The sequence below is a fragment of the Tachypleus tridentatus genome, chromosome 7 (assembly GCF_004210375.1).
Source record: "Tachypleus tridentatus isolate NWPU-2018 chromosome 7, ASM421037v1, whole genome shotgun sequence".
NCBI lineage: Eukaryota > Metazoa > Arthropoda > Merostomata > Xiphosura > Limulidae > Tachypleus > Tachypleus tridentatus.
In genome coordinates, this window is record NC_134831.1 from 161,078,370 (window position 1) to 161,103,250 (window position 24,881).

The following is a 24,881-nucleotide window of genomic DNA, read 5'->3' on the forward strand; positions in this document are numbered from 1 at the left end:
ATCCCAACAATCACTAAGATATCCAACCCAATTCAACCAATCAGAATCCCAACAATCAGTAAGTTATCCAACCACTCAGGATCCTACCAATCAGAAATGTATCCCAACAATCAGTAAGATATTCAACCAATCAGAATCCCAACAATCTGTGAGATACCCAATCCCATTTAACCAGTCAGTATCCCAACAACCAATAAGATATCCAAACAAAGCTACACCGTCCTTGAATAAAGTAAGATCACCTATAATGATAACATTTTATCATATTGTACCCAGCCTGATGAACCCTGGTATTGAGTGAAATGTTCTATCAGCACTGGACATGGCAGGTATGGTGTGATTATACACGATGTTCTTCTTTGATTTCACTCACGAGTTTTAGAATTACTAATGTAGTTTTCTCTCACTTATGAGAAAAAAGAAGGTTTAGCTTGCTTGTTCACAAGTTCTTCTCAATTACATAAAAGTTAATTAATACAAATTAATAGCATATAACATGACTTGTAAATGACTTAAATAAAACTGATAAGCTCACTTAAGTTATTCTAGTTAACATCATAACCATTGTCAGTTATGATGTTAACAATATAAATAGCCCCTCAACCACTACTATGTCTATTGTTTTCCAGTCAACTGAATGATCCCCAATATTGAGAAAAAGGTTTAGCTCGCCATGGATATTGCAGATAATGTGTCTGACATATTATTACAAACTCTACTTTGTTTTCATTCTTGATTACTTGGGAATACATACAGAAGATATAATTACATGGCATTTCACAGTCTTTTGTGTATCATAGAATCCTTAATACATACCTAGGCTCACATCAAATACTTCTCTTTTGTATTAGCTCCAGGGCTTATCAATACAACTGTCAATAATTATGATATAGCTCTTCACATCAGCATAACAGGGATGCTAACTGTCATACTTCAACAGTGTTTGTAAACTTTAAAATAGCACAGAAAAGAAAAATTAATATTTTTCAATAAAAAAGGGTCATTGATAGTACAACAGTCAAAACAAAAGCATCTATGCAGTGTACATGTCTAACTAGCATTTGAACAAATTTAATAAAAATTATAAAAATATGTTTAAGTTTGTCCACATTTACATAGATGAGATTGACATTATTGTTTTGTACCATCACTGTTACTACAAAAAAACATCTCGTCATCCTTTTGACTTTGTTTTTTAATTTTGTGCAAAGCTACACAAGTGTTATTTGTGCTAGCCATCCCTAATTTAGCAACGTAAGACTAGAGGGAAGACAGCTAGTCACCACCACCCATCGCCAATTCTTGGGCTACTCTTTTACCAACGAATAGTGGAATTGACCGTCATATTATAACGTCCCATGGCTGAAAGGGTGAGAATGTTTGGTGCAACTGAGATTCGAACTTGCAACCCTCAGATTGTCTTTGTGCAAGGTTAAACAAGGTTTAGCTGTGCACAGCCATCTGTAATTTTGAGTTCATGTGAAACAGGAAAATTAGCAATCAACAGCACCAACTACCACCTCCTGTGCTACTCCTATGAGATCAAATAATGGGATTCAACTGTCAGTCTAATAGTACACATACAGCCTCAAAACATGGACCATGTTTTCATGGTGAGAGAATGCAAACTTTCAAATGCACAGTCCAAGCATGTTAACCACAAGGCCACACTAAACATACTTCTTGAAAATAGCAGCTCTAAACTGTATGAAAGTGTTAGGTTATTAACATAACGTTTTTAAAAGATCATCCATTATGCCAACATTATCATATCAACAACAAACCAAAAATCTTAGGAATGACACACCAGAAATATTCTTCTATCTCAATTAATGACTGTTTATGAACATCATTTTTGCTTCAATTAAAACAGTCAGATATACACTGAAAGATGTTTTGTTTACTAGTAGTGTAAAACAGTTACAAAATAATCATTTATATGTAACTAACCAATAACTAATTATTGTCAGCAGAGTATCTGAAAATTAAAAAATGTAATTAATTATTTTGATGAATAATTATGAATATTTTCTTAATTAGCCTGCATTTCACTGTCATCTTGGTATGATCTAGACCAGTGGCTCCCAAACTCTTTTAGTCCAAAACTCTCTTCATGTGAAAAATAAAACCTGAGGCCCCCCAACCTATAAAAATGCCTTAAAATATCCCCCTCACACTCCTTAGCATGGTGATTGAAAAGCAGTTCTGTAGTAAAAACAGTAACAAATCCTTTAAACATACTGTATCATTTTTATCAGTATATTTCTATTCAGAATTTAAATTAATTCAGCATCTTTGTTTTTTGCCTATTTTTTGGCATCCCTCCCAGAAAAAGATATACAACCTCCAGGGTGGCCACTGCTCTAACTTTGGAAAACTAACCTAGATGCCTATAATCTCAATTTTCAGTTCACATTATATATAATTAAAGAGAGTGAGAAAAACAGAGGATTTACTAGTGTGTTTTCAATTGTGCTGCCAGAAACATTTCCATGTTGAATAGATTGTAAAGGTTGTTCTTTCATTTGTTTGTTGTAACTGTTTAATAATTGACTGAAACATTAAAACTAGCTCAGAGTAGTAAATGGCTACTTTAAAGCATATAAGTTTAGAAAAACAAATCACAAGTAAAGATTTCCAATTACTTTTAATGAATAAGGAGCATGTTAGTGTAATATAACAACAGTATCCATACACTATTTTGTTACATGAACATAAAAATTGTAATTTTCAAGTTGAACAGTGCCTTTTATACATGGGATAGACAGTCAGGCCATAAATATCAGTGCTTTAATTATAGATATCCCTAATTTTGGACTCGTGAGCAGAATGTAAACAGCAAGCAATACTAACCAATCTCAAAGGTTTTATTAACTTATTTGTACCACTTAACATAATTTACTGTAATTTTTTTGACAAATATACAGCTAAAAACATGAAGCATTCAGCAGCATCACCTCTTGAATCATGGATGCTCCACAATCTGCAGCCAATACACTGAACAACAGGCCACACCCAGCTGTTTCAGATCAATTAACAACTAATACCACTTATAATTATATTAGAACAAAGCAAAACTACCATCTTCTCTTTCAATTTTTTATTAAAGATACATGTTATTATACTTTGTATTATACACTATTGGAATGGAAACATTGCAAGGAAAATCCCATTCATAGGTGAAAAATCATCATATTACTCATATTGTAAAAAAATGTAATTCCTGACAATATCATAACACTATCAGAATGTTGTTTGACTAAAACATTCATGTAATAACTTATTCCTTTGGGTTCTCACCTCCCTTCAGTTGCTTTTTCTCGGGCAATTACAGATTCTTCAAACTTGATCATGAAGGTGGTTCCTTTATGCCAATGGGCTGTCACTTTTGCTGGCTACATTGAAATAGAATGGAAATACTAAATAAAGTGAAAAGTTCTTAACTGGGAGAAAATTTTAGTAATAAAAACATTTAATTTTTCAATGATTTACTAGTAAGTTATAATTATACGAAAAATTTCAAATAAAGTCCTCAAGTCTCTTACTATGAATTCAGCCAATTCAACCAAGTTTGTGACCGGAAAGAGACTACCATAGTTTTAATGTTTTATTTTCACAAAATTTTACAAACTTTCAGTAAACATTAATAGTCTTTTGTACACAAGAAATCTGAATTTTTAAATAAGTATTTTTCACTAAAAATTTCTCTGAGAACATATGGAGTCAAAGTATTGACTGCTCCAAGTGCAAAGTGATTTTCATGTTCAAAACACAAATTTTTATTTCGATCTGAAAAATGTAAAATTTCATTTGTGTATCCTCGAAAACATCCTACATAAATAGCAAATATTTCCTTTCAGTAAAACTTTATATTTCATCTGTTCATTTTCTCTATTCTAACCCTATATGCATTTGGCCAATTTGAGCAACCTCATAACCACCATAAAAATGCAAAAGTCTAAATTACACTTTTTGTCTTTCTAGAATGCCTGAAAATTGTAAGTAACAATGCTAGTTTATCCTAAATAGCTTAATGTTCATAAGAGTATACAACTGTTTCTACTTAAATTTTGTTGCCTTTTGAACAATGTCTAACTAGTAATCCTGCCACACAAGTTATAAATCATGTGGCAAATATATATAGTTCATGTTACCTTATTGAATTATTTGACACAAAAGCTAACCAAAAGCATAGTTCATTAATTATTTTTAATTTATTTAATCTAACTTAATTTTTTAAAATTTAAGTTACTTTATAATAACAAGTAAATAAAAATGAAAACAAGAAATGTAGTACACACATAGGTATTTTTTTATTTACTATTCACTGATGATGAAACCTAAGCCCTACTTTTTTATACAAATGGTACTTCTACAATAATTTTTACTTAATTAAATACTGTACATTCAAACTTATAATAATAATAATAACATGGAAAATCAAACAATGCCCTATTATAAATATCATAATTTCTCTGGCTTTCTAACTATATGGTAAAAACTTTTAATAATTGATTTAAGCTCATCAATATGATTCCTGCAAGAATAAAATTGTAAATCAACAACAAAACATACAATGCAATGTAGAGAAAACAATGTAATATAATATGATAGAGTAAAACATGGACTTTTTATTATTTATAAATAATATAGTATTAAACATCACAGAACTTGATTGATTGATTGATTGATTTAGTTTTCATGGCACAAAGCAGCTATGCTATCTGTGCCAAACATCCAGTAAAAAGGTAAAAATAAATTAAATGTAGTAAAATACATAAAAGGAAATGAAAGTAAAACAAAACATCATTGAAAAACAGAAAAAGCATAAAACCAATGTTGACACCTAGTCTACAATGTTAAGAGTAAAAGCAGAGTAAGAGAAGTTGTAAAGGACTTTCTCTAGCAAAATGGTAATGATCATAACACGCCAGGAAGACTAACAGGTAAGTACAAGAACCACCGTCAGTCATCTGAAGTTGGTCTTCCCAGTCCTGGTTCTGGGTTGTGTCATTATGGCCAGTACCAAAAGGTAAAGTAATAAAAGTGTTAAACGACATGCAGCAAAAATGTAATAACAACTCGCCGGGATGACAAACGGGTAGTTCAAACGGCAGCGTTAGTCACCTGAAGTTGGCCTTTCCAGTCCTGGTGTTGATTTATTTAAAGTTCTGGCCATTTTCCAATGTCATATTGAACTAGAGAGATTGAGACTCTGATAAGGGAACCACAATTAAAAAGGTGTAATGAATAAATATCAAACACATAAATGAGGTTAAAGAGATTAATGGCCATTAAAAAACTAAAAACTTTATCAAGGTGGACAGTCACCATCACCAATAACTCTGTCCAATATTACAGACTGAACCTGGGAAAAAAATATTGCCGTCGTTGAGAATTGTAACGATGGCAAGAAAGTAAAACGTGGCTGATAGTGATTTGAGTGTTACACAAACTACACACTGGTGCATCAATTCCAGATAAAAGAAAACGATGAGTTAAGAAACTGTGACCAATGCATAATCTAGTTAGAACAACTTCCTCCTTCTGAACCTTATGAAAACTAGATGGCCAAAGCCCAATATAGGGTTTTATTTGAAAAAGCTTGTTGTCGCGTTGCTAACTCAAAGTGGACTGCCAGCTGGCATGGAGCCGAGCCTTGAATACAGGACCGTAATCCATATACGGAATAGGCACAGTGTTGATAGTGCCAGAGCAGATAGATTTAGCTGCCATGTCTCCAAGCGCATTCCCGCGAATACCAACATGGCCTGGTATCAAAAACTGAATAGAAGTAGATATCAATGAGAAATGGGCCAGTCAGTTTTGAATATCACCAATAACAGGGTGTGAGCCAACGTGAAGTGATTCCAAGGCCAGCAGAAAACTAAGGGAGTCAGTATAAGTTGGAATGGAATGATTGTTCGAAAAATGTTCAGTAAATAAAAGACGGTACTTCCAATCGGGAGTATCTGCCTTTTTCAGATGACTTAAAGAAAGGTCACATTTGGGGGCTGTAATAAGCCATGCGGGGATGGACTGACCAGTGGATTCTGCAATGTTATCCAAGGACAGACCCAATTCATCCAATTGCACCTGGATGAAAAGGCCAAAAGGAGCAATGGCAGATTGTCTGTTTTGAAAAAGTAAGGCCCACTGAGGAAGGAAAACATATCCCCAAGTGGGATGCTTTGGTAAGAAGCGAAGTTTCAAAGAATACAGTAAAGACAGTTGCAAATGGCAAAAGTGAAGAGAAGGTTCGTGAGATTCCACGTATAAGCTCTGAACTGGAGATGTGCAGAAAGCCCCAGTGTAGAGTCAAAGTCCTTGATGATGAATGGAGTCCAGCATCTTTAAGGCCAAGGATCTGGCAGAGCCATAGACCACTGATCCATAGTCGAGTTTTGAACGAATAAGAGTACGATATATCTTTAACATAGAACATCAATCCATTCCCCAACTGGCGGTAGAGAGGACACGGAGGATGTTCAGTGCTCTTGTGCATTTGACCCGTAACTGCTTTAAGTGTGCTACAAAAGGTCAGTTTACGATCAAAGATAAGCCCCAAGAACTTGGTCTCCGGGACCACTGGCAGCAAAACTTCACCGATATAAAGTTCAGGATCAGGGTGAATACCCCGTCGACGGCAAAAGTGCATGCATACAGTTTTGGAGAGAGAAAAATTAAAGCCGTTCGCCAGAGTCCACTTCCGTACACAATTGAGGGCAGTTTGTAGTTGCCGCTCAATATATCTCATGTTTGACGACTGACATGAGATGAGAAAGTCGTCGACATACAGCCCATTTACAACAGTGAGAGGGAGTTGTTCAGTGATGGCATTTATCTTTATACTGAAAAGTGTGACACTCAAAACACAGCCCTAAGGGACCTCAAGTTCCTGTACAAAAAATATAGAAACAAGATATTGGCATTTGAGAAAGGCTTCTCTGATTGATGTTTCAAGTCAAATTAGGTGGTCTGTGGTGGAATGCTGTGGTTGGAACCCACACTGGGTGGGCAAGAGGAGGTTGTTTGATTTGAGGAACCAAACAAGACAAGCATTAACCATCCTCTCTAAGGTCTTACAGAGACAGCTCCTCAAAGCAATTGAATGGTAGTTTGAAGAAATCTTGGGATCTTTCCCAGGTTAAGAGAAAGGTAAGATAATAGCCTGACACCAGGCATTAGGAAAAACATTGTCCTGCCAGATCCAGTTAAAAACAATTAGAAGAATATCAAGAGAAGCAGGAGAGGGATAGCGTAGCATGTCATAGTGAACATCATCAGGCTGATGTACAACAGATGTATTGCCAGACCAATGAAGGGCCATTTTCAGTTCAACCAGTGTAGAGGGACAATTATAATCAAAGAAACAGTCAGTTCGAAAGGAAATAGGTGAACGCTCTGCCCGAGTCTTGATGACCAAGAAGGTGGAGGAACAAGCAGAAGTGCTAGATATCCAGTAAAAGCTTTCACCTAGAGTATCGGCAATGCACTGGACATCAGCTACCTCTTGGCCATCAGAGAGTAAGATCGAGAGGGGGACAGAATCCTGTCCCATAATAACCTTGGAACTGGTGGTAGAAGATATGTTAGTTGTGAACTTAATCCAAGATTCCTTCTGGCTTTGACGTCTTACCCACCTAGCATGTGCACAGGCCCGTTGGAAAGCGATGAAGTTCAAAAGTGTGGGATATCTACGGAAAGTATCCCAGGCCCGTTTTTGAGCCTTCCGTGCCAAGTTGCAAGCAGGATTCCACCTTGGACGAGGATATCGTGGAAAACGTGTCGAGATTTTAGGAATACACCAAGCAGCTGCTTGTATAATACAGTCAGTTACTGCTGCCACAGAGTCATTTATTTATGGCTAATTCGTGAAAGCAGGATCAAGTTCTGCGAGAGCAGTGAAAGTGGACCAGTCTGCCTGATCCAGCTTCCATCGGGGCACGTGGGTAGGGTGGCATCGACCACGGCCAGTCTCTCTCAAAAGTATAGGAAAATGATCACTACCTAGTGGATTATTGTCAACCCTCCATGAAAAATGGGAAAATAATAAAGAGGAGCAAACCAAGAGATTAAAAGCAGTAAAGGACTGACTAGATACATGAAAATAAGTAGAAAAACCAATATTGAAAAGAGAAAGGTTGTGATCTGAGAGCATACACTCTACATAGCAACCCCTCCTCTCAATAACAGCACTTTCCCAGAGGGGATGATGTCCCTTAAAGTCCCTCAGAATTAGAAATGGAGACAGCAACTGCTCAATGAGAGCATCACGGTCTGATTGATCATATGTACCAGGGGACAGGTAGAGAGAACAAACAGTGATGGTATGACCCAAGGAAACACGGATGGCTACGGCCTCCAAGGGTGTGTTGAGTGACAAAGACAGGGTGGGCACATGGTGATCAACTAATCGTGCCACCCCTCCATGTACTCATCCATCACACAGCCTGTCATTTCTGTACAGAAAAAACTGCCGATTGGTGACTGTATCAGCAGGTTTTAGAAATGTTTCTTGTAAGGAAAGACATACAGGATGGTAGAAAGCAATCAGTTTTTTGATATCATCCAGACTAGAACGTAAACCTCGACAGTTCCATTGTATCAAGATGGCCATTTTTAATGACGGGTAGGTGAGATGGCTGGAAAACCCTCCTGTTTACAACCACGTCTTTTTTCCTTACTGTCCTTATTCGGAAGAGATCTATCGACCTCCATGGATCCTGTTCTGGGTCAATTGGGTAGGTCTTTGTTGTTGGAAGGAGATTCCAGTGACTGAGGACACAAACGAATAATTGTTTTGCATCGTTGGGTGGGAGAAAAAGATGTATCAGAAGAAATGCCTGTATTTGAAACTGAAGGACGTGGATCTTGAGGTTTGTTGGAATGTATGGGAGGAACAGAGATGAGTGTAGAAGTTGATTCATCAACCTTTTTAACTATAGAGGTCAAAAGGCTTTTCATTTGTTTTGAAAACGATTCTCTTGGAGGCACAGAGAGATCTGTCTGCACTCCCACTGTAGTTGTGGAATGAAACGCAGCAGTATATGTCCTAGATGGAGTGGCGGACAGCAATTTCCGAGCCTCAGGATAACTAATGTTATGAGTCGTTTTCAAACACTGCACCTCTTTTTCCTCCAACCATTTTGGGCAAGAACAAAAGTAGGAAGGGTGAGAACCATTGCAGTTGACACAATGTGGGTCTGTGTGACACTCATAGGAATCGTGGTCCTTGCCACCACAATGAGCACATGTCAGGGAACCATGACAGGACGTCTTTGAGTGGCCTAACCTCTGACATTGGAAACATCGAAGAGGGTTTGGAATATACGGCTATACCCTGCAAATTAGATAACCTGCCTTGATGGTGGCAGGTGCACGTTATGATGTAAATGTCAAAACGAAGATATCTGTCAGCAGTGTAACTCCATCTTTGCGAGTGGAGATGCGCCTCACTGCAGAAACTCCTTGAGTGGAGAGACCAGCGAGAATCTCTGACTCGGGGACATTCTTCAAATCCCTCTCAGCAATAACTCCTCGTGATGAATTCAAGGTAGCATGAGGGGTAACCTCAATAGGTACATCCCCAAATGCCTTTGAATTCAAGAGGAGTTCACTGTGTTGGGATGTGGATGTTTCAACCAATATGTCTCCAGATCGAAGATTCTTTACTGACTTTGGAGAGCCAGCAAGTCCCTCTTGTCCCTTCTGAATAAAAAAGGGGACATTTGCCCTAAAGGTTTTCCTGAAAGAGAATGTAATATGAGAAAATGAGGTACGTGTGTTACAGATGTTGAAGATTGCTGCTCAGAGTCTTCAAAACGTAGTCGTTTACCTATTGAATGTTTTTCACTATTTTATTTAAAAATTTTCATTCGAGGATCCATAGGAAAAAAGGAAAATTTCGGTACCCACTGACCCCACCCACCATGGAGCCCTACGAGGGGACGCACCACAATGTCATGCTAGGACATTACAGCAACGCCAGGGTTTCGTGAGCACCATACCCAAACACCAACATCAGACACAATGTCCACAACACCATTGAGAACTTCCAACACTGGTACTTGGTTGACTCTAGCCCAAGTGGACAAGCCGACTGACCCAAAGGCCACCCATCTACAGGAATTCAAGGCCAAAGTGGTGTGTTAGGGTTGGATTCCTCAACCACCAGGATCCTCTCCTCCCCTTCACGGGTCGCCATGCACGGCAAACACGTGGGTGAATGTTTAGATCCCAGAGGAGGTAAACTGAAAGAACAGAACCTTCCTTGAAAGGTCCCCTCACCACGTACAGGAATCCACACCAAGGGGCATCAAAGAACTACTGGCAATTTGTGAAAGGGAAGGTGTGACAGGTAGGCATGGCAAGTGAATATGATTTTATAGTTTATGGCTATTGAAGGCTACAAAGATTACACTGTTTTTGAGTAATATCAACACTATAATGAATAATGTACATTAAATTTCATATTTCTTGGATGGGTAGTAAATAAATAAGAAAAGAGAAAAAGACTAGAAAAAATGTCAATTCCCATTCTAGGAGAGACTGATGATTTTAAAATATTTCCTTATACAATTAAAAGATTAAAAATTATATAATATAAAAATGCCAAATTTATTCATTTCTGATGATAATAAAGTAGTTTAACAAAATTTCTAAAAAACACAAAAAATTGTGATATGTGCACTTTGACCTACCAGTGAAGACTGTGGACAGAAATATTGAAAAATTTTGTCACTTTTCCTGTAGTATCATAAAAGAAAATCAAATACTAATATGTTCACAAGAATTTTAAAATATTCTAAAATTTTTCAATTTTAATAAATTTAAATGTTGCTTTATCTTGAAAATTAGTTTAGTTCAACAGAAACTACACTTACTAGTAGTAATCCAATTTTAATGCAACTATACAAAATATTTAACATTTACACTCTATATATAAATATTTAATTTAAAAATACTTTATATGATATTATTCAATACAAGATAATTGAATTAGTAATGATAAAGAACGATGTGGAAAGTGTATGAGCAGCCATAGTTCAAAGACTACTTACAAAATTACAGCCAACCAACACTGCCTCAATCATGCCTGCTATGAAAGCTGCACAATTCAAGGTTCCTGAAAATAAAGTTTTTTTTTTGAGAATATGTGTGCACAGAAAACCTGTACATGACTGATATAAAGCCTATTTGTGTCAAGGTCAATATATACTCTCCTTCACTCAGAAAAAAACAACCAACAAAAAACAAAACCTTTTGATCTTTCAATCAGATTAAGCAATGACTGAGAACAGTTCTCAGTCAACAAAGTTATCAGGTTCTGACAAGAAAATATTCAAACCCTATGCCTATTTGGAAAACAGAACAAGTCCACTCACTCATCAGGTTATGATCAGAAAAACATTCAAATCCACATTCCTGCTTGAATGACAGTACTTTAGTCTACCAACTTGTCACATACAGAACTAGAAAACATTCAAACCCACATTCCTACTTGCATGACAGTATTTTGGTTAACAAAGTTATGATATTTTGATCAGGAATACTAACTAAAAATCAACCTGATCATCAGTATAGCTAATTAAATAAAAGTTTCTAACATAATTACTAACAAAGATCAGATTGCATTATTTCATCAGTTGGATACCCCTACTGTTAACAGTATCTCTGGTCATAATCACAATAGTATCTCAATAGGTTCAGATAGCTAAGAGATTTAGGTTAGTCCTAAAATTAAATCCTAAGTTAATAATGCAAATCAAGGTTTGTAATAATAGTATAACAATATACAAGAAATTAAAACAAACATAAAAAAGATATAGAATTTGATATATGAAGTCAACCAGGAAACATTAAAATCCTTATTTCTACCTATGTCACACTACTTGAGTCAACCTCATCATACGATCACAAAGGAAACATTCAAATCTTCATATCACAATAGTATCTCAATAGGTTCAGATAGCTAAGAGATTTAGGTTAGTCCTAAAATTAAATCCTAAGTTAATAATACAAATCAAGGTTTGTAATAATAGTATAACAATATACAAGAAATTAAAACAAACATAAAAAAGATATAGAATTTGATATATGAAGTCAACCAGGAAACATTAAAATCCTTATTTCTACCTATGTGACACTACTTGAGTCAACCTCATCATAAGATCACAACCAGGAAACATTCAAATATTGCTGCCTGTGTGACACTACTTGAGTAAACCTAATCATCAGACCACAACCAGGAAACATTAAAATCCTCATCTCTGCCTGTGTGACACTACTGCAGTCAATAGAATTTTCAGGTACAACCAAGAAACACTAAAATCTACATCTATTTGTGACAGTGCTCCAGTCAGACTAATCATCAGACCACAACCAGGAAAAACTCAAACCCACATTCCTTGGTTGAATGACAATGAAATGGTCATTAGTTATTGAATCTCAACCACAAAAATCTAAACACATATCATATCTGCAAGAACTTGATCTTAGAAGTATACTACCAACTTTAATATACTGCAACAGTTCCATTCACTCTTTGTTTTACAAACCACTGACACAATTTTTAAGCTAAGCCAAATAATCTCACATCACAATAACAAAAATTTAAATAGTAGCACATTATTATCTTTGTTCAACCTTTCGAGTATTAGTGACATAATAATCTCCTTGTTTTTTCAATTTTTTAAAATGCAAAATCCTGTTTCAAAAGTGCTCCTAAAGTATATACAACAAATTAGAAAGTAGTCCATTCTAAACTGAGCCACACTGGTTGAAGAATTGATAAAGGATATATTTCTATAAAAGAAATATTTTCATACTTGGTAATGAATTATGATAAAAATCTTTACCAATTAACACATACTATATTATACTTACCTTTATCTTTGGGTACTGAGATGAATTTGTTCACAATAGTTTCATTCTCAATAAGATAATCTAGAGGATTAAATGAAGGAAATGTTTGAGTCTATACTAACTCAATGTCATAATACCCTCATATTATACCACATACACTGTAAATATTTATAAGTAATAGTAATCAACTACGTATTATTATGCTTCACTATATACTGTGTTTGTTGTCCAGAATGTCACTGTTAAACATAAATCTGGAATATTTTCAAAACTTGAAAATGGTGGGGGTCCTTAAATGCAGCATACAAAATAAAGTCACAGTAAGTACTAACGTCAGATATTTTCATATATGATCAATATTTAAGCTTAAACACTTACTAGACTCTGAACTATGAGAACTGTCCATAACATCATACACACAAGTCATATAAATGGTAAGCATACAACCCTTCAGTTGTTTTTTTATTAATCATTGCTAGGAAACAGTATGACATATGAAAAGGTACATTAATGTACATGATTATTAACACAGAAGGAACTAAGTGAAGTGATAAAAATAAATTAATAAATGATGCCACCAAGGATATATTTTACACAATATGCCCTTCCCCACTCTCAAGTACAGCATTCTATTAAGGACTGATTCTAATTTCAGCCAATCACAAAACGTCCTTGAAAACTTGCATGACTTTGAATTCTTCAGAACAATGAGAGTGGTTGAACAGCACTGCTGTAGACAAGTCTAAGCATTACCCTACAACCAGTAACTGGTAGATTGAGATGTTTTTATAGAGTCACACTGACAGTGATTGAACAGCACTGCCATAAACAAATCTTAACATGGCCCTACAACCATTAACTGGCAGATTGAGATATTCTGGTGGAGTCACACTGACAGTTCTTGTAGTCAGCATCCAACTACAATGTGAACTCTGTTTCAGGATTTCTTTGTATCTGATTAATCATATAAACTACACTGCCACTTATGCCCCCTAGTATTAAAATTTGTATTGGCAAAATGTCTCTCTCGCAGTCAAAAATATGAAGTGTGACAAATGAATTCACACCACAAATATTGAATATTTTGATTTACAGTACGGAATGTTAACTCATCAGTGGCTCTTAAGATCCAGGTATGACCTTTCCTAATTTTGAGCTACCGACCACAAGAAAGAGTAGCCAGCACACCAATAACTCCTACCATCACAAGAACTTTCACTGGCTTTGAACTGAATAATGAAACTGATTGTCACTCTTAGAATACACCCAACCCTGAAAAGCAGAGTATATTCAGTAACATCTCATCATAAATCTTGAGCCATCCTATAAAACTTGGCATGCTAACCAATTGGCATTTTTTGTCTCACTGTACTGGAATTAACAGTTCATCTTCTAAAAAAACATGCATATCAATGAGCATATTTTGTCAAACTTGCTTATATATAAATTAAATACTATCCATAGCTTTAGCAAAAGTATTTAAGAAACATATTTTTAACATATGAACATTGCATATTTCTTTTCTTATTATCTGATATAATTCTCCAAGCTTTCACAAACAATAAAACTACAAAATAATTTTTTAAAACATAACATGATATTATTGTTTGTAAGATCAAACTATTTTTGCTTCCCCCAGATACTATTGGAACAAACTATTTTTAACACTGAGATAACACATGTAACAGTCTAATGATGTGATAAAATAATTGGAAAAGGATACATGTCTTTTCGTCATCATTGGCATGTTCTAATTTATCAGCTTCTTTCCCAAATACAGCCTGGAAGAATAAATCTTTGATCACTCAGGCATTGCAACATATAATATAGTACAATATCATCATACCTTATTATATTAAAATTCTGCTAGCACTGATAGGTAGATGTTAACTATTTTCACTTTTATTTCATCAAGATTACACCATCTAACCAATTAAAGAATAAAACTTCCAAACTGTGTTTTAAAAAATTAAAATAAAATTATTTTCATTCTTATTAATTATGCACAGCTATGTACAATATCTACTTGTTAGTATTCCATATATTAAAACATATATTATATCCTGATTCAAATAGAAAATTATTCCTGAGTATTAAATGCACTTTTCATCTACCACTTGGCAAACAGTATTTTGTATTATGCAGTAAGTGAAAAAGTCATGTATTATACTGCTGACTGTAACATCAAATTATTTTTATTACTATTAGATGTATTATTTACCTACCACTCTGTTAAACAAGTCCTATGTTTCTATGTTGCATGGATAAGATATCAACCACAATTAGTTTAACAAGCTTAAACCAAATAGGATCATAGATGCACAGTTATACAAAACAAAGATTCAGTTATGAAAAAGAAATTAGAAAATCTTAAAAAAGAAACAGTTGATACTAAAACTAACAATTAAGATTTTATTTTAAGTATATTAAATATAAGCAAAATATTTCAATGAAGATTGGTCACACATAGGTTACTGAGACAAGGATTCTAATTAACACCACAAGGTGGTTGATTTCCTAATTGTTTTTTCTTCTTTTGTCTTTTCACAATAAAGCATGTCACTGATATTTTTGACCTGACTGTTGCATGGGGAACATTAAAATTAATTTAAGTCGTATAGATATTAATCCTTTGTTAACAAGTAAAAATGATTATGAAGTTAAAAACAGATAAAGCATTCTTCCACAATTATTCAAAGGAGAACAAGAAGATATGCAAGTCACCCTCTTTCACTCTTGGTAGATCAATATGAAAGAGTTATTAGTTTAAGTTTCAATCTCACAAAGAAAATGTCAGAAAAAACACGCCACACCTGAGAAAACGAAGTAGGGCAAATGTGCCACATCAAAAACATAGCTGTCAAATCATTTGTAACATATGGGAGAAACCAAAAGAAATTTTCACACACATCTCAGAACACATCAGTGCTTTATTTATGTATGAACACAAAACTACTCCAGCAGAACACTTTCTATACAAACATGGAACTCTAAAAACAGAAAACCCATTTCAAGTTTTTTTTCTTACAACCCACCACAGATTTTAAAGAAAGAAAATTTAAGGATGTAACACTCATTAATGAAAAACCTCCAAACATGAACAGAGATAATGGGTAGTACAAGTAACTGAAGTACCATTCAATAAACACATCATACCAGTACACTTGACACTATTTCACATTTAACTGAAGTACCATTCAATAAACACATCATACCAGTACACTTGACACTATTTCACATTTAACTGAAGTACCATTCAATAAACACATCATACCAGTACACTTGACACTATTTCACATTTACATATTCTGGAGTATCACACAGTCTTGCAATGTTTTCAACACTGCTTGGAAACTTTGTATCCTTTTGACGTATTGTTTCTTAACAGCTTCTATTTTCTATGTACTCTTTTTGCTAACCATGAAAAACAGTTCTCTTTATTTTTACATCTCATAAAATATTTATTTGTGCAACATCTTAGTATGGCTGTATAGTTAGCTTTGTAGCTACTCTGTAATATTAGAACAATAATAAAACATTTGTAATGCTTTATATGTAGTTAGATGCCTGTCACAACATACTAGAGAAATAGAATATAAGCATTTTTATAACTTAACAACTATTCTAATATCAAACAGTTCTGTATGTTAATCCTGAGGAAGCCACAAAGGTGAAATGTTGGTTAAAATAAGAATTTTTTATATATATGTAAGGTTTCGTGTACGTATACCACATTGCTAAATCAAGCAAATCTAGCTTGGCCACCACTGTAGATTAAACTCTCTAAGTTATTATACATTTCTAGAGTTTGCTGATTTAAATAACTAATCAATATAATTATCTGTAAGCAGCAATTACATCAAATAGTGTTGCATAAACTAATATTAATACATTAATAAAAATCAGTGTTTCTAATTATTACTGTTGTGAATTATTCCAACATTTATCAAAATTACGATTAAACCAACTATCATAAAAATATCAATTAACTGGAATTAGAGCCTCCAATTATTATATTTTCTATTATTCCAATTGTTCAAGTAATGAAAAATATTTAGACTGTATGCAAATGATAATTACCATACAGTTCATTTAAGATGCAAATTACTTTAGTTATAATTTAAGCACTATTAATACTTTACATGGTTGACAAACTTAGTAAACTGCTAATTCTGCTATCACATATAAAGCAAAACTTACCCCTAACATGTTTAAAATGGAAACCTGCTAATACAGTGAAAACAAACCTTAACTTCAACATCAATGATGGGAAGCCTAAATTATCCATAGCTCTCACACACACAATCTCTGAACATGTTCAAGGAATGCTAGACTCCTGTAGCAGACATAAGCTAAAAATGATATGCTTGAAGCAAAACTAACTATACATAAAACATATTTAGGAAGCAGGGGGACCTGAAGCTGACCAATGAGGGGGGCATGGGTTTTTTCAATACTGCTTCACACAACTGACTCATAAGAAGTTACTAAAACTGTTACCATACAGTAAACAGACCTTACCCTCCACATGGCTGACTTAATAAACACCAACATATTGAGAAGTTTGGTTTCTCTCTTGAAATTTCTCTCTCTCACAAACAAAAGGTCTACCATCCGTTGACCAACATGGTAACCGAGATCTGACAACCTAGTGAATTAAACAAAAAGCTATTTTAATGATCACTACATTTACTGATTTACATACAAACATGTTATTTTCATCAACAAAAAAAACATACTGCCTGCATAACAATAAGCCTAAAGTTGTGAGAGATCTCTCAAAATAAAATTTCTTAACAAACTGATAAAGCACTAGATAAATGCAGTAATCAAAGATTTTACAAGCACATTATCCTGGTAGACAAACTACCTATCCAGTATACATCAGAAAATTTTCTTTATAACGTGCAATAGCTATCAAATGTTTTTTTAAGAAAAAACACTATATCTTATCTGTTGTTTACACTTACGCATCTCTGTATAGAATTGACTGATCTCACAACCAACATAAATTATGCTTCTTTAATTCTAGAATGACAAAAGAGTATAACACAAAAACATAAATGTTTAGAAAAAAATAACTAATATATCATAACATAATACCTTTATATGTATTCATTATTTTTATTGTATTGACCTTTCAGCTATGCCTATCTAACAATAGAGAAGTTAGAATAGTGTAGTACATTTGCACTCATGCTACTGTATCCAATAATATAAAACTGACCTTTAGTACAGTGGAGCGCCATTAAGCCGTGGACTAGTAAACTGCGAAATACTTAAACCCTGTACCAAGTCTTGTGAGCGAGGATTATCGCGGCTCACCGCTAATTTAAGAATGTGTAAAAACGCGACTTACGAATTCAATCCTGGCTTTATAACTTCAAGAGGATATTTAAAAAGGATTTGCTTTAATTTGGGAAATACATAAAATATATTACAATAGAAATCGACCGTTAATCTACCTTATCCGCTATCTATGTCAGCTTTATGGAGGCCGCCATTGTTACTGAATCACACCTCTCCATACATTAAAGTTAATCCGCGGTAAATCCATGAAAGAAGTGATCAATAATTAAAGTATTATTTTTAATTCGATAATCCGATATAATGATCACGCAATGGCCCAGATGAGGCTCCTCGGCAGAGCTGTTGGCGACTTCGGCTTTTCAGACACAAAGGTTTAAGCCGAGGACCACTTAAGCCGCGGTTAAGCAAGTTGACCCCCCAAATACCGAGGCTTAACGGCGCTCCACTGTATTTACAAACTGACCTTATCATAGCTGTGTTTTAGTAGACTAGTATTTTAAATAATATAATGTGAACATGTGTTACATTATGTATATAGATTATTTTTATTTAGAAATAAATTAAATTATTTTTCTTAAAATGTTAATTTGGAATTGGTACAAAGCCCTTGGAACAAACTAACAACACAAACAACATGTCTTAACAAAAATGTTACCATTACATTAAAAAAAACACAAGTGTGATACATAGGAAATATTATAGGAAACACAAGATATAATAGTTTGGTAAATAAATTAACTATAAAATTGCACTAATGACACTACACACTACTATATACACTACAGTCTTTTGCCATGCACAAATACAAACTAAATATAGCTCATACTCACTTTCCTTGCAATTCTGGAACAGTATATACCCTATTCTGACAATACTGCACAATTTCACAGAAAAGCAGGCCAAATGTGCTAATATTAATCTGAAATTTAAAAAAGTAAATTTAGTTTTGTAGTATTTACTCAATGCTTGAAAATAACCAAGAGCTGGATTAGCTTTAATCCTTAAACAGAGGGTAGCAGCATCAATCGATGATGGGTGCCGTTTAAGGGTTAATATATCACAGAAACAAATCTCTATTTCTACTATTACTATACAACATGACTCACAACTACATTTTAATTTCTTTCCTGTCATTTTAACTTCATTTGTAATTTGTTTCTAGTCTGTATAGTACTTTTTATTCCTGCAACATAAATGGTTGAGCAAAATAGTGGTTTAGCACCTGTGATCACTTTGCAGGTCATATTTATGAGAAAAAACTTCTTAGAGACTGTTAGTAGCATTTGTAAATAATTAAATACTACACTACAAATCCTATAATACAGTATGGAACCACAGGTGATTTTTAGCTTTTCTTAATTTCAGATGCATGAATGACACTTTCCCAGGCCAAACATGGTCTCCACATTTGACTCCCATGTATTTCTTTTTCTGGGAGCTGCTCAAGACCCATGTGTACAAAGAGAAGATCAGGAACATCAAAAATACAAAACAACAAATTCATGATTAGTGTCAAACTGTTGACAGTGTCATGAATATGCTTAGCAGTACTCAAAGGGAATGGAAATACTGTCTCTTCTGTAAAATGTTTTGAAATGCCAATGGTTCCAGACTTTACAGACACCTTCTATGCCATATTCCCAGGAAGTTTATCTAATATGGAGGGTAGATAGTATAAAAGCCTTAATTGTCTAAGAATAAGACAAGAGGTAACAAATATAAGGGCAAACTTGCAGGTGTAACTAGGTGTCACAACTAAGTAGCATCACCAGAAATTTCAACAATGCACATATGCTATACTTACTAGCATCCCTAACTTGTATGAGTTGGACATGTACAACTTTTCATGATACCACCACTGAACTGCCATCCATTTTTATGAACTGAGTATAGGTTTAGTGAGCTGCAAGCTTTTTTATTAAGATTAAAATAAATAACTGGAATACTAAGGACATTGTTAAATTTGTGGAACAATAACCAAGGTTTGAGAAAACATGATAAGTTTATGAGCATGGAAAATTTTGATATAAATGCAGAAAAGAATAAAATCCATATAATTAGGAAAACTTACTGCAATGAAATGAACAAAATACATTAAGGAGAAAATCAGATTCAGATACCAGTCAAATTCAGGTGCCAAAATTATCTTGCTTTGGTACTGCAGGCAGTTTTCTCTAAGAGAATTAAAAAGGAAAGTCAAAGAAATATGGTAAGTAAAGTTTTATTTGAGCAACAGACTTTGTGGACTTGAGCACCCACATCTCTCTCCTAATTTCCAATCTTCTTATGCAAGACTAACAAATTGGAGGATAAGACTAATAGATGATGCATCTCCACTGCAATGTGGATCCTACTTCTTCAGTCATCTCCAAAACCTAGGATACATTTTATAACTCCACATTGTAGCTTGTACCCTAGGATCTTTTTCTTAAAAAAATGCAGCATATTTTGTTTAATTTTAATGTGTTTTGTTCTGGCTTAAAATTTATGATTATACGAGGGCTGTTCAAAAAATATGCGGACTGGCGTCATAAAACAAAATGTACTTTATTTAGAAGTTACAGGTCTGGGACCCCTTCAAAGTACTCTCCTCCCAAACGCACACACTTATCCCAACGGTGTTTCCACTTGTTGAAACAGTCCTGGAACGATTCTTTTGTAATGTCCTCCAGCTCCTTCGTTGCATTTGCCTTAATCTCGGGAATCGTCTCAAATCTTCTTCCTTTCAAGGGTCTTTTGAGTTTGGGGAACAAGAAAAAATCGCAGGGAGCAAGGTCAGGTGAGTAGGGGAGGTGGGGAAGAACAGTGAGCGAGTGTTTGGCCAAAAACTCACGAGTTCTGAGGCACAAATTTTGCAGCAACGAGGTGCATCTTCAATTTTTCGGTCAAAATCTTGTAACAAGATCCAACTGATATCCCACACTCTTCAGCAAGCTCCCTGACAGTCAGATGTCGATTTGCCCGCACCAGGGTGTTGATTTTGTCGACGTGTGGGTCGTCAGTTGACGTGGAAGGACGTCCAGGACTCTCATCATCTTCAATGGACTGTCGACCATCCTTAAAACGTTCATGACACTTGAAACATGCCGTATGCTTCATAGCAACATCACCGTAAGCCATGTTAAGCATAGCAAAAGTTTCAGTCGCATATTTTCCAAGTTTAACACAAAATTTCACAGCACGTCGTTGCTCCTTCAAGTCATTCATTCTGAAATCCGTCAAACGAAAAAATCGCACTTCACTTAAAACCGCATAGCTAATACACAAATGAAGATATCTGCAATCGGGAAATGGCGTCATAATCAGCTGATCTGTGTGAACCTAGCGACACCAAGCGGATTCCCCTGGAACCAACTGGAGCTGCGCAATTCAAACACTCCGCGTATTTTTTTAACATACCTCGTATATATATTTTAAACAGTGCAAGTAAAACTACTAATAAAATTACATTCAAGCTTTAAATAAAAGAGATGGCCAAATTATCAAATTTTGCATCTACTCCATTTTTATTCTTAGAGATTTAACAGTTTTCCTCATCACGAGCTTATAAATGGAAACTAGGTTGAACAAAATGACTGCATTACTTCTCAGCTTGTTGAGAAAAAACTGCAAAGATTAAAAAATAATAATGCTCCCAAGCCAGAGAATATTTCTCCAACGGTTTTTAAGGAGGATAAGGGTTACACATGTGAGCCATTTGCAATTATTTTCTGTACGATTATTAAATTTTGGACAACAAGGCAGGGAAATCTGCCAGTATCACTTACTTGAGCAATATGTTGTCTACCTCTCTTACCTGGCAAATATGCAAGTGGGTACTGCTCCTATTAGTCATTGTGAGTCAAGCAAATGTGAGCTAAATAATCTAATTATAGCATTTCATGACCTTGTGAGAGCCATGTAGTAAAGCAAAATATAGGCTTTGCCTATTTGAAACTCAAAGTAGAAGCATTTTCATTGAATGTAAGGGAAATCAGTAGGTTACCAGTCTGTAGCTAGACAGTTTGCTTAGATGGTTGATAAGATTAACATTACAATGCATTTATTTTACTATCAGTAAAGATTCAATTTTAGCCAAAAATGTTCCAGATAAACTTGTTTAAAGACAAGTGTTACTTTAATTTATTTTCGAACTTTATACAAATAAATGTGGTGGTATCAATACTGACACCACCATTACTACAAGCAGGAAAACATAAAAATAATGCACATGAAATATGGATGAAAAAAAACCTCCATTTTCCACACTGTACTATTATTCAGAACTCTATACAAATGTCACTCTTTTCAAGGGAAGTAATAAATATCCTACTCCCAGTAAATATAGACCCATTAGTCTTGCTTTACCAAGTTATTTAACAAAGCTTAGGATTTTATTAAATAATCAACATGGCTTCAGTACAGAAAAATCTTGCTTAGAAGTCTTTTGACATTCTTTAAAGAAGTTAAAAGTAAGAATGTAGATTCAGTTTATCTGAATTTTCAAAAAGCATTTGACAAGAAACTATAATAAAGGAAAACAAAAAAATTTGCAAGTGTGTGAGATAACTTAGCTAACTGGATAGAAGTATGGTTGGATGGAAGAAAGCATGTGGTTCTTATAAACCAAGTTCAATTAAACTGGATTAATGCCAAACCTGGAGTACCTTAAGGCTCACTCTTAGGACCTTTGTTCTTTTTGTTGTACGTCAATAACATAGGTAAAGGAATGGCCAATAATTTACTTAATTATTCTGATATTAAGGTCTTGGATGCTGCTAGCTGTAAAGAGGATATTGCTGCTTTATAGAAGGATTTAGATAATCTGGTGAGTTAGACAAATAAATGGTAGATGGGTTTTGTGATAAATGTAACATAATGAATGTGCATTTTCACAATTTGCATTACAAGTATTATTTGGATGGGAATAACCTCAACAGTGACATGAAAAAAGTTATCTTTATGTAATGGTTGATCAGTCTTTTAAGTCATCTAAGGCTGTATCTACAGAAGTACTAAATACAGACTATAGTTTCATTGTATAGGTTACTGGTTAGACCATATTTGGAGCATTGTATTTAATCTTGGGCTCCTTACCTTAGAAAATGAATAGAACTATTGAAAATGGGTCACTGGAGGGATACTATAATGTCACCTGGTGTCAAGGAGTTGTCATATCAGGAGATAAGATCTCTGAAGGTGTTTAAGTTTGTAAAAGGAATTGAAGGTAGTCATGCATCATCTTTTCTCATACTTGACAGCAAGAATAACAGGACTACGGGATACAAGTATTTGGCATGTAGGACGAGGAGTCATTTTTAGCTAAGACAGTTTTATTTTTCTAACAGGGTGGTTGGCCTTTAAAATAGGTTTCCTTTAAATAAATACAGTAAATTTATGTGAGTTTAAGAGAAAAATTATAATTATATGAATGATAAGGACTGATTTTAAAATTTTATATCAAATTTATTTATTTAATAGTTTTAGTCTAGTTCAAAGGATGGACAGTTAAAACGACCAAAGAGGGCCCTTGTTGTCCCCAAACATTATGTTAAAAACCATTACGAATTGATCATAGCATTAAGAAAATATAAATTAGAAAATAACCTGCCATAATTTTTTAATATGACAGGTTATTTTCTAATTTCTATTTAGTTAAGTATATTGTTATATTACTGGCGTTAGATTACTGACTAATGTCAGCCTGTGACCGCCAGTATGAAGCTATTTATTATTTGTAAATAACTTTAAAAATATCAACAATAATTAATCTACGTGTTGAGCATGGATTATAACATACTAGTTAACTAAGCTTACATAATTACACTCACTTCACTTTTTCCTTTGCTTAGAGGCTTATCTAGAATATTTACTTTAGACTTTGTTGATGCCATCAGAATTAAAATCAAGGTTAATGACCAATCATCCGGACTCAATTTTAAAATTCTATAATACAAACAGTACTGCTAAATGTTTCAACCAAATTACTTATCAGCCCTTCTTCTACCTCAGAAAATATATTGTCAAGATTGTTAGTGTTACTTAATGAGCTCGAATTCCTTAACTTTCCGCTAGGGCACAAATCTATTTATTATCGTTATTTTATTCACTATATTCCATTCACTTTTGTAGGCAGCTTGATAGTGAATACTGATAAAACAAATCCAGAAAATTTCCTATGTGGTTAGTAACAAACTATGTATCTAAACCAAACAAATTACTTCCATTCCACTGCTTTGTTTATTCACTTTGCTCTTCCAGTTAACACTGATGAGCCACGAATTCTACGAAAATAATAAGTTGCAACAAGAGTAGCGAATCAAAAAAATGAAAAAGCCTCTACGTTATTTTTTCTTCTCTGAGATTCTCGTTTTGGTTAAGATAAAAGAATCTAACAGACAAATAAAACTTCTCATTTTGTGCTGTTGCTTAACATAATATGTAATTTTCGTCTCTGTCACCTCAAAATATTTTGAACTTTACATCACTTACTTTGCCTAGTACGCGCAATGATGGCGAATCATTTTTATTTCACATGCAGATTTATATATTTTATCTTCTGACCTAAGAAAATGTTATAACTTATATTCAAGCTTATAGATAACTGGTAGATCAGTATGTCGATAAGTTCCATGATAAAGCTCACACTATTGTTTTTTGTTTTTTTACATTAACTTAAAACGTATTTGTCAGTATTGGACAGCTTCGTCTTTTTATTTTTTACA

The 24,881-nt window shown here is 34.3% G+C and overlaps 1 protein-coding gene across 2 annotated transcripts; it reads right to left on the reverse strand.

Moving 5' to 3' along the window:
• Positions 1-3,085: 3,085 nt before the first annotated feature.
• Positions 3,086-24,216, reverse strand: Trs31 (trafficking protein particle complex subunit 31). 2 transcript variants are annotated; one of them, XM_076515146.1, is made up of 8 exons: positions 23,988-24,216; positions 19,008-19,096; positions 17,389-17,515; positions 14,591-14,648; positions 12,889-12,948; positions 11,064-11,128; positions 10,704-10,749; positions 3,257-3,395 (listed from the first exon to the last, which is right to left on the reverse strand). In XM_076515146.1, exons 1-7 carry the CDS (start codon positions 24,048-24,050, stop codon positions 10,741-10,743), a joined length of 471 nt encoding a protein of 156 aa, XP_076371261.1. In that variant the 5' UTR covers positions 24,051-24,216; the 3' UTR covers positions 3,257-3,395; positions 10,704-10,740. The 2 variants fall into 2 exon arrangements, with proteins under 2 accessions (XP_076371260.1, XP_076371261.1); XM_076515145.1 differs by lacking the exon at positions 10,704-10,749 and having other exon boundaries at positions 3,086-3,395.
• Positions 24,217-24,881: the final 665 nt, after the last annotated feature.

Coding starts and splice junctions, on each gene's coding strand:
- Trs31 (XM_076515145.1), bottom strand. CDS start 24,050: ATGGCATCAACAAAGTCTAAAGTAAATATTCTAGATAAGCCTCTAAGC. Junction 14,649..17,388: donor TTAAGTCAGCCATGTGGAGG/GTAAGGTCTGTT, acceptor TTATTCTTCCAG/GCTGTATTTGGGAAAGAAGC. Junction 3,396..11,063: donor TGTTGGTTGGCTGTAATTTT/GTAAGTAGTCTT, acceptor ATTTCAATGTAG/CCAGCAAAAGTGACAGCCCA.